At 45.9% G+C, this 11,778-nt stretch overlaps 1 protein-coding gene across 3 annotated transcripts in view; it reads right to left on the bottom strand.

Moving 5' to 3' along the window:
• Nucleotides 1-11,512, bottom strand: part of LOC114555649 (calcium release-activated calcium channel protein 1) — an 11,779-nt gene extending 267 nt beyond the window's left edge. Inside the window, exons 1-4 of one of the 3 annotated variants that reach the window (XM_028578195.1) lie at nt 9,966-10,202; nt 8,959-9,190; nt 1,327-1,593; nt 1-861 (exon numbers count right to left, since the gene is read on the bottom strand). The exon at nt 1-861 is cut by the window's left edge and continues 267 nt beyond it. In XM_028578195.1, the coding sequence (XP_028433996.1) occupies nt 583-861; nt 1,327-1,593; nt 8,959-9,190; nt 9,966-9,985 (798 nt within the window). In that variant the 5' untranslated portion in view covers nt 9,986-10,202 and the 3' untranslated portion in view covers nt 1-582. Of the gene's footprint in view, nt 862-1,326; nt 1,594-8,958; nt 9,191-9,965; nt 10,203-11,399 lie in introns of those variants that run through there. The other 2 variants (XM_028578198.1, XM_028578197.1) reach the window with 2 other exon arrangements.
• Nucleotides 11,513-11,778: the final 266 nt, after the last annotated feature.

Genomic DNA, 11,778 nt, shown 5'->3' with positions numbered 1-11,778 from the left:
AGAGTCCCGTACAGGAAACAGGAAAGACCACTGCCTCTATCTCAGCCACAAGAAAGATTGAAAACACCAAACACAAGCTCTGAACTTTGTCCTCTGTCCCTCCGTCTCTTTTCTTTAGAATATTATAAGATATACAAGTTTGTGGACATGCATTATCCCCCAAAAAAAGCATCTTTGCAAAGTTTCTTCGCTATTTTGTAGCTTTCTTCTGTGTTTTTGGAAATTTTTTCAGGGTGTTTGCAGAGTTCATAAGCATAAAAAATAAAGCCTTTAGAAGAGATTTCACAATAAAAGTCCTTGCTGAATGTCAAGTTAAAAGGTAAAACTATATGTGGACATGCATTATCAAAACAAAAGCATATTTGCACAGTTCATAAGCATACATTTTTTTGACTTTAAGTCCCTTTTTTGTCATTTTTTGGCGTGTTTGCCTAGTTTATAAGCATAAAAAATAAAGCCTTTAGAAGAGCAACGGCATTTTTTTGTCGCTTTCTCCTGTGTTTTTGTAACCTTTTTTTTGGCGTGTTTGCCTAGTTCATACACACAGAAAAGGCAGTTTTTCAGAATAAGAGCATGTGCAGATTAAGCAAAGTGGATGGGTGGCTTCAGGTCCTCGTTCTCCGGCCGGTGGTCCAGCTGGTTCTGGAGCTGGATCACCTGCTCCAGCTCACGGATCTGCCGGTCCGTTTTGTGGCTGACGAGCGTGCGGTAGAAGTGGATGGCGAAGACGATGAAGATGAGGCCGAAGGGCACCATGATGCAGGTGGAGGCGATGGCGGCCTTCTCGCCAGAGCTGAGGGTGTTGTTCCCATCCTTGGTGCTCCGCAGCGGTAAGAACTTCACCCAGCACAGCAGCATCACCTGCAGAGAGACAGACAGGGGTTAGGCTACCAGACAGACAGATAGGCAGAGAGACAGAGACAGACAGACAGCGGTAAGAACTTCACCCAGCAAAGCAGCATCACCTGCAAAGAGAAAGACAGGGTTAGGCTACCAGACAGACAGATAGGCAGAGAGACAGGCAGACAGACAGACAGACAGAGGTAAGAACTTCACCCAGCAGAGCAGCATCACCTGCAGCACACAGGGTCAGGGGACCAGACAGACAGAGAGACAGGCAGGCAGACAGACGAACAGAGGGAGAGACAGACAGACAGACAAAGAAACAGACAGGTAGAGAGAGAGAGACAGACAGGGGTCAGGGTACCAGACAGACAAACAGGCACACAGACAGAGAGAGAGAGAGAGAGAGAGAGAGAGAGAGAGAGAGAGAGAGAGAGAGAGAGAGGCAGACAGATAGACAAACAGACAGACAGGCAGACAGACCTCTGTGAGGAAGAGCAGCGTGCCGATCACCGTGGAGAAGGCCCAGGCCAGCTCGATGTAGCGGTGCATGCGCTCGTGCGGAGACTCGTGCACGGAGTTGAGGTTGTGCACGTTGCTGACGGCCTCCAGGTTGGGCAGGATGCAGGTGCTGACCATCAGGGCGAACAGGTGCACGGCCACCAGCACCGTGGTGCACGCGCTGAAGGCGATCAGCAGCCCGGGGGGGTAGTCGTGGTCACGCTCCAGCTGCACCTCCACCATGGCAACCTGCCAACACAACAACAACAACAACAACATGACTGTCACTAGGGCCGCAACACAACAACAACATGACTGTCACTAGGACCACAACCTGCCAACACAACACAACAACAACATGACTGTCACTAGGACCACAACCTGCCAACACAACACAACAACATGACTGTCACTAGGACCACAACACAACAACACAACACAACAACATGACTGTCACTAGGACCACAACCTGCCAACACAACACAACAACATGACTGTCACTAAGACCACAACCTGCCAACACAACACAACAACAACATGACTGTCACTAGGACCACAACACAACAACACAACAACATGACTGTCACTAGGGACGCAACCTGCCAACACAACACAACAACATGACTGTCACTAGGGACGCAACCTGCCAACACAACACAACAACAATATGACTGTCACTAGGGACGCAACCTGCCAACACAACACAACAACAACATGACTGTCACTAGGACCACAACCTGCCAACACAACACAACAACATGACTGTCACTAAGGACGCAACCTGCCAACACAACACAACAACATGACTGTCACTAGGGACGCAACCTGCCAACACAACACAACAACAACATGACTGTCACTAGGACCACAACCTGCCAACACAACACAACAACATGACTGTCACTAGGGACGCAACCTGCCAACACAACACAACAACAACTAGGGATGCAACCTGCCAACACAACAACAACATGACTGTCACTAGGGATGCAACCTGCCAACACAACACAACAACATGACTGTCACTAGGGACGCAACCTTCCAACACAACAACAACATGACTGTCACTAGGACCACAACCTGCCAACACAACAACGTGACTGTCACTAGGACCACAACCTGCCAACACAACAACATGACTGTCACTAGGGACGCAACCTGCCAACACAACAACAACATGACTGTCACTAGGACCACAACCTGCCAACACAACAACAACATGACTGTCACTAGGACCACAACCTGCCAACATAACACAACAACATGACTGTCACTAGGACCACAACCTGCCAACACAACAACAACATGACTGTCACTAGGGATGCAACCTACCAACACAACAACAACATGACTGTCACTAGGACCACAACCTGCCAACACAACACAACAACATGACTGTCACTAGGACCACAACCTGCCAACACAACACAACAACATGACTGTCACTAGGACCACAACCTGCCAACACAACAACATGACTGTCACTAGGACCACAACTTGCCAACACAACAACAACAACAACATGACTGTCACTAGGACTACAACCTACCAACACAACAACATCCTGTCCCTAGGACCACAACCTGCCAACACAACAACATGACTGTCACTAGGACCACAACCTGCCAACATAACACAACAACATGACTGTCACTAGGGACGCAACCTGCCAACACAACAACATGACTGTCACTAGGGACGCAACCTGCCAACACAACAACAACAACATGACTGTCACTAGGACCACAACCTGCCAACACAACAACATGACTGTCACTAGGACCACAACCTGCCAACACAACACAACAACATGACTGTCACTAGGACCACAACCTGCCAACACAACACAACAACATGACTGTCACTAGGACCACAACCTGCCAACATAACACAACAACATGACTGTCACTAGGGACACAACCTGCCAACACAAAAACATGACTGTCACTAGGACCACTACCTGCCAACACAACACAACAACATGACTGTCACTAGGGACGCAAACTGCCAACACAACAACATGACTGTCACTAGGGACGCAACCTGCCAACACAACACAAAAACATGACTGTCACTAGGACCGCAACCTGCCAACACAACAACAACATGACAGTCACTAGGACCACAACCTGCCAACACAACACAACAACATGACTGTCACTAGGGACGCAACCTGCCAACACAACACCAACATGACTGTCACTAGGGACGCAACCTTCCAACACAACAACAACATGACTGTCACTAGGACCACAACCTGCCAACACAACAACGTGACTGTCACTAGGACCACAACCTGCCAACACAACAACATGACTGTCACTAGGGACGCAACCTGCCAACACAACAACAACATGACTGTCACTAGGACCACAACCTGCCAACACAACAACAACATGACTGTCACTAGGACCACAACCTGCCAACACAACAACATGACTGTCACTAGGACCACAACCTGCCAACACAACAACAACATGACTGTCACTAGGGATGCAACCTGCCAACACAACAACATGACTGTCACTAGGACCACAACCTGCCAACACAACAACAACATGACTGTCACTAGGGATGCAACCTGCCAACACAACAACAACATGACTGTCACTAGGGACGCAACCTGCCAACACAACACAACAACATGACTGTCACTAGGGACGCAACCTTCCAACACAACAACAACATGACTGTCACTAGGACCACAACCTGCCAACACAACAACGTGACTGTCACTAGGACCACAACCTGCCAACACAACAACATGACTGTCACTAGGGACGCAACCTGCCAACACAACAACAACATGACTGTCACTAGGACCACAACCTGCCAACACAACAACAACATGACTGTCACTAGGACCACAACCTGCCAACACAACAACAACATGACTGTCACTAGGGATGCAACCTACCAACACAACAACAACATGACTGTCACTAGGACCACAACCTGCCAACACAACACAACAACATGACTGTCACTAGGACCACAACCTGCCAACACAACACAACAACATGACTGTCACTAGGACCACAACCTGCCAACACAACAACATGACTGTCACTAGGACCACAACTTGCCAACACAACAACAACAACAACATGACTGTCACTAGGACTACAACCTACCAACACAACAACATCCTGTCCCTAGGACCACAACCTGCCAACACAACAACATGACTGTCACTAGGACCACAACCTGCCAACACAACAACATGACTGTCACTAGGGACGCAACCTGCCAACACAACAACAACAACATGACTGTCACTAGGACCACAACCTGCCAACACAACACAACAACATGACTGTCACTAGGACCACAACCTGCCAACACAACACAACAACATGACTGTCACTAGGACCACAACCTGCCAACACAACACAACAACATGACTGTCACTAGGACCACAACCTGCCAACACAACACAACAACATGACTGTCACTAGGACCACAACCTGCCAACATAACACAACAACATGACTGTCACTAGGGACGCAACCTGCCAACACAACAACATGACTGTCACTAGGGACGCAACCTGCCAACACAACAACAACAACATGACTGTCACTAGGACCACAACCTGCCAACACAACACAACAACATGACTGTCACTAGGACCACAACCTGCCAACACAACACAACAACATGACTGTCACTAGGACCACAACCTGCCAACACAACACAACAACATGACTGTCACTAGGACCACAACCTGCCAACACAACACAACAACATGACTGTCACTAGGACCACAACCTGCCAACATAACACAACAACATGACTGTCACTAGGGACACAACCTGCCAACACAAAAACATGACTGTCACTAGGACCACTACCTGCCAACACAACACAACAACATGACTGTCACTAGGGACGCAACCTGCCAACACAACACAAAAACATGACTGTCACTAGGACCGCAACCTGCCAACACAACAACAACATGACAGTCACTAGGACCACAACCTGCCAACACAACACAACAACATGACTGTCACTAGGACCACAACCTGCCAACACAACACAACAACATGACTGTCACTAGGGACGCAACCTGCCAACACAACACCAACATGACTGTCACTAGGGACGCAACCTTCCAACACAACAACAACATGACTGTCACTAGGACCACAACCTGCCAACACAACAACGTGACTGTCACTAGGACCACAACCTGCCAACACAACAACATGACTGTCACTAGGGACGCAACCTGCCAACACAACAACAACAACATGACTGTCACTAGGGACGCAACCTGCCAACACAACAACAACATGACTGTCACTAGGACCACAACCTGCCAACACAACACAACAACATGACTGTCACTAGGGACGCAACCTGCCAACACAACAACAACATGACTGTCACTAGGACCACAACCTGCCAACACAACAACAACATGACTGTCACTAGGACCACAACCTGCCAACATAACACAACAACATGACTGTCACTAGGACCACAACCTGCCAACACAACAACAACATGACTGTCACTAGGGATGCAACCTGCCAACACAACAACATGACTGTCACTAGGACCACAACCTGCCAACACAACAACAACATGACTGTCACTAGGGATGCAACCTGCCAACACAACAACATGACTGTCACTAGGACCACAACCTGCCAACACAACACAACAACATGACTGTCACTAGGACCACAACCTGCCAACACAACACAACAACATGACTGTCACTAGGACCACAACTTGCCAACACAACAACAACAACAACAACATGACTGTCACTAGGACTACAACCTACCAACACAACAACATCCTGTCCCTAGGACCACAACCTGCCAACACAACAACATGACTGTCACTAGGACCACAACTTGCCAACACAACACAACAACATGACTGTCACTAGGGACGCAACCTGCCAACACAACAACATGACTGTCACTAGGGACGCAACCTGCCAACACAACAACAACATGACTGTCACTAGGACCACAACCTGCCAACACAACACAACAACATGACTGTCACTAGGACCACAACCTGCCAACACAACACAACAACATGACTGTCACTAGGACCACAACCTGCCAACACAACACAACAACATGACTGTCACTAGGACCACAACCTGCTAACATAACACAACAACATGACTGTCACTAGGACCACAACCTGCCAACATAACACAACAACATGACTGTCACTAGGACCACAACCTGCCAACATAACACAACAACATGACTGTCACTAGGACCACAACCTGCTAACATAACACAACAACATGACTGTCACTAGGACCACAACCTGCCAACATAACACAACAACATGACTGTCACTAGGACCACAACCTGCCAACACAACAACAAAACTGTCACTAGGGACGCAACCTGCCAACACAACAACAACATGACTGTCACAAGGACCACAACCTGCCAACACAACACAACAACGACAACATGACTGCCAACACAACAACAACAACAACATGACTGCCAACACATCAACAACACTGCTGAACCAGGAAGTTACAGAATAAACATGGTGGTGGTTTGGATATGCTGCAGGGTAGTCCGGTGGGGGAAGGGTCACTAAAATGTCCCATTTTTTGCGAAGTTCTGTTCTTTAACCCCTCCCCCCATCGTAGACAAAGTAGACAATAGCCGTGTTAGAAACTGTTCCCGTCACAGAAATAGTTCCCTATATTCCCTATGTAGCGGTGTTCCAATTATCTGCCGTTCATATCATTCACTACAGACCTTTTTCACGGCAGACATGTTGACATGTCATAGTAGGAAAAGCACAGGTGTGTTCAAACCCATTACTGATGGCTGCATTCCACTTAGGAGAGGTCCTGGTATTAAACCATTACTGATGGCTGCATTCCACTTAGGAGAGGTCCTGGTATTAAACCATTACTGATGGCTGCATTCCACTTAGAAGAGGTCCTGGTATTGTGCATGTTGACTCACTGAAATATCTTACTGGGACACTTGATGGAATTGAGCCATCGTTAAGTTTATCAATTTTACGTGTGTGTGTGTGTGTGTGTGTATGTGTGTCTGTGTGTCTGTGTGTGTGTGTGTGTGTGTGTGTGTCTGTGTGTGTCTGTGTGTGTGTGTATGTGTGTGTGTGTGTGTGTGTGTGTGTGTGTGTGTCTGTGTGTGTCTGAAAGAAGACACGTTATGGAAGATAAAAGACACCCATTAATTCTTTAAAATGAAAGCTGTTTGTGCCTGCAGTGTCTCCAAGTTACTTCATTGCCCTTTCATGTTTAATATAAAAGTTCTTTAAGTTGCGTTGGTGCTGAAGTGTGCTGTAGAAATAAAGCGCCGTTGCCATGGAGATAGAGGCAGTGATGTTTCCTGTTTCCTGTTTCCTGTACAGGACTCTCACACCGCCTCAAAACACCCCCACAAGTCTAATCTCTGTTACATGTCTGGCCCCCCCAGCGGAACACAGGGGGGGAGTTTCTACAGAAGTTGAGTCCGTCCCAACTTCTGGCTGCAGGATGCAGCAGGTTTTTTTTGCGTGTGGCAACACCACCGCAACAGAAATGTCAAGAAAAGCGACTAATGTCGGAAAAAAAAACATTGCAAGTGTCAAAATAGTGATAAAAAAATAAAAAAAGGCTTCATATCTCTCCTGTTGTCCTCGGGGTCAACTCTGACCCGTTTACAGAAACTTTCTATATCAGAACTATGACAAAAGAACGCTGAAAAAAGTGACAAATGTTGGAAAAAGCTACAAAAAAAAAAAAATTGCTAAAGGTGACAAAAACCTGTCAAAAAAAGCAACAAAAAACTACATTAAAAAAATACAGATGACAATTCAAAATATATCAAAATATAATGCAAAGTATGTTGTTACGTGTCATTGGGCATTTTTAAGTGGGTATATGGAAATCCTGGAGCTTCCTTAGTGGATATAGCCTAAAAAAAGTGACTAAAAAAATTGGAATAAAATCAAAAATTTGGACTCAGAAAACAACGGGAAAACACGAAACGTCAACAAAAACATGTTGAAAGCTTAAACAGTAGAATATAGAAAACAGTTCATAGAGCTGCTGCACACGGACCCAGTGGTGTAGTCTACGTGATACACAGCTATACCCAGTATACCCACTAAGAAAGCTCCAGGATTTCCATATACCCACTTAGAAATGCCCAATAACACATAACAACATACTTTACATTATATTTAGCTATATTTTGAATTGTCATCTGTGTTTTTATTCTTCACACAGGCTGAATAAAGTTATTTCCACCGTAATTTGTGTGTCAGAATGCAGGAAGTTAAGTCATTTTCCTGGAGAAGGACACCCACACTATGATATGCCCCCCCATCCTGGCCCATATACATATATATATATAGGCCAAACACATACAGTACAGTGTACCCACTACAATACATTAGACTACACCACTGCATGGACCCCCACGCCCCCCCTGGTTTGGGCTGAGAGCCCCGGATGTTTACAACATCTGGCTCCGCCCCTGCTTTGGGCCCGCACCCTGAAAACAATCATCTGCGTCACAGCGCGCGGATTTAGTGCCGTAGTTACTATAAAACCTAAAATAAAATAACAACCGAAGAACCGGAGAGGGTCACACTCACCATCGCGAAGCCGGAAAGCAGCGCCGAAGTCCGGCTGGTGGCTTTGAGCTTGGCCCGGCTCAGGTACAGCTTCCTCCATGACAGCGCCTGCAGCGAGTGCTCGTTCAAACTCATTCGCAAAGTTTGTCCGAGACAAATAAAGTTACAATCCGGGTCCTGAGCCGCGGGAGGGGGCTCGCGGAGGCAGGCAAGGGGAGGGTGGGGTGAACACGCGCAGGGAGTTAGCTCCCTTCTGCAGAGATTAAACACAAAACTCACAAAACAAACTCCACAACTCTGTGGAAACTTTCTGCAACAGCTGACCCCCCCCCACTGTCTATCAGGAAACACATGAAAGTACCCACAATCCATTGCAGCAGCTCGTCATGAAGCTGCGTTGTCGTTTCCCTTTTTAAGATAAGATCCAAACTGTGTTCACACAGAAATATGAAATATGGCAGCCAGCTGCAGAGAGCTCTAACATTTATGTTTTACACTCGTGCATTACTTTAGGAACATGTAGCCTGTCACTGGAAATAATAATATTATATCTGCTGAAACTTGTCTGTGTCTGTAGGCTACAGAGATGTGCTGTTTGGTTTTTATGATAACAGTATTATATCATAAGTCTTTTTATGAAGGCTTTGTGATTTCACATTCATTAAAGTAAATTCTGCAACAGGGAGCTTTTTATTTCGCCCTCCGGCTGTCCTCGGGTCTAATCTGACCAAGTTTCTACATCACAAATTAGTTTTTTATCAAAAACAAAGTCACATGGACGGTTCCCTACAACGCTCTCCGCAAATACAATTATTGGTCACTACTTTCTTTGAATTTTGAGTGTTTTATGTTATGTTATAGCATATGAAAAAAAAATGTAAATGGTTTAAACGGTATCCTGACTAAACTTGGACATCCTGTATACACCAGTCTCTGATCATACTGTCTGTTCCTCTAATATTAGTCATAATTATTCCTAATTTCAGCTTTTTTTAACTGAAAAATGAGTTATAACTTCATATATTTACCGTCTTCGTTTATTGACCATGAGTTCCAAAAATAAGAAACTGTAGTGGTTAGAAGTTGCCGTCAGTGGGAGTGGAAGTGAAAAAAAAAAAAAAAACGCGTCAAACGTTTAAAAAAACCGACAGAAACGTGACAAAAACATTGCACAAAAGTGTCGAAAGCTTAAAAGGAAAGTCCCGCACACTGACCATTACTCAAGCGATAATTTATTTAGAAAAGTACAATGTTTGGGTCTCAGACCTTCATCAGGGAAATTCACACATTCACCTCAACCATAACCTTAAATAGTTTGGTTGACTGACCAGGACCAATCAGGGTCCTACTCTCGAATGATGTCATTCATTCATAAAGTGGCGCTCCCATCACGGACTGTGAACAGGAAGATGTCACTCAGTACATTTAAAAACAATGGCTAATCAGACAATGTGATAGGCTCATAATCAGGGCATTATCATTAGCCCAGTATAATGATCCAGGGCCCCCCTAGTATTAGGGGTGTATACCTTGCCAAAAATCACTATAATATATAATATAACCCCCCTGGCTCATGGACTATATGTTTCTACACTTAATCAGAGAGGACACAGTCCATTCACAGTGGATCATTACACCGGTTCAACTACACGGTGGGCTACTTCGGAAAAAAAACGGTACAGACGGACAGGCCCGTATTAAGACAAAGTGGTGCCGCCGGGCACTATACCTCAAATATTCATATTTTACATTCATCGTTATGATAACATTTTTTTGGGGGGTTAAACTGGCCACTTTTGATTATTGTTAAGCCCCCCCATCTCCCAAATAATACATTTGGGCGTGCCTGTGGACCAACTCAACTCTGACAGATTGGGGAGGGGGAGTGATAGTGGTCATGTGATATTGATTTATTTATCGTGTATTATTATTTTGAAATTAATAGAGCTGCACCGATTACAACTTTCTAGGCCGATTCTGATTTTCTTTGAGTTAGGCCGGCCGATACCTATTTTAGCCGATTCCGATTTCATTTTTTCTAACCACTTTACAGCACACACACACACAAATATGTATTTTCTATCTTTTCTTTAATAGAATATGTTGTTGACCAGATAATGGATCACTATGAAATAGAAACTATATAAATGACTCCTGGTGTGGGACATCCACACACATCTAAAGAGAAATGTTAGAACCATTTCCTTCTTCTCACATCTAATATCCCACTAAAGAGAAATGTGATTCTGGTTGTTGGTGTGGTCCCTCCTCGCCCTGCTGTCTCCTCGCTGGGGTTCATATTGTTAACTTGTTATCTTCTGAACACATGCTGAAGAATGTCCAAACACACACACACACACTCTCACACACTCACACACTCACACACACACGCACACGCACACGCACACACACACACACGCTGAAGAATGTCCAACCAGCTGACATGTTGCAGGTTAACTCACCAGGTTCCTACATGTGGGAGAATAGCACCGACACGCTTCACACCACGAGCTGGTACGCAGAAGACTGTGCCGTGGCGTCCGTGCCGTGGCGTCCGTGTTATGGCGTCCGTGCCGTGGCGTCCGTGTTACGGCGTCCGTGCCGTGGCGTCCGTGTTATGGCGTCCGTGCCGTGGCGTCCGTGTGTGCGTGCGTCCTTGAGAACTGTAACTATAACTTCTGTTGTCAGTTAATTGTAGCGTTGACCGCCATGACATCACCATATGTCAGACTGACCCGCAGCTCGCCGAGCACGAGAAAACCGGCAAATTCCGGTCACCGGCCGCTCTATCGGTGCATCTCTAGAAACTAGTGTTCATAAACGAGTAATGTATGGTCTTTC

Source organism: Perca flavescens, chromosome 5, assembly GCF_004354835.1.
Source record: "Perca flavescens isolate YP-PL-M2 chromosome 5, PFLA_1.0, whole genome shotgun sequence".
Taxonomy (NCBI): Eukaryota; Metazoa; Chordata; class Actinopteri; order Perciformes; family Percidae; genus Perca; species Perca flavescens.
The sequence above is the reverse complement of the archived record's forward strand: the minus strand, read 5'-3'. Positions and strand labels throughout refer to the sequence as shown.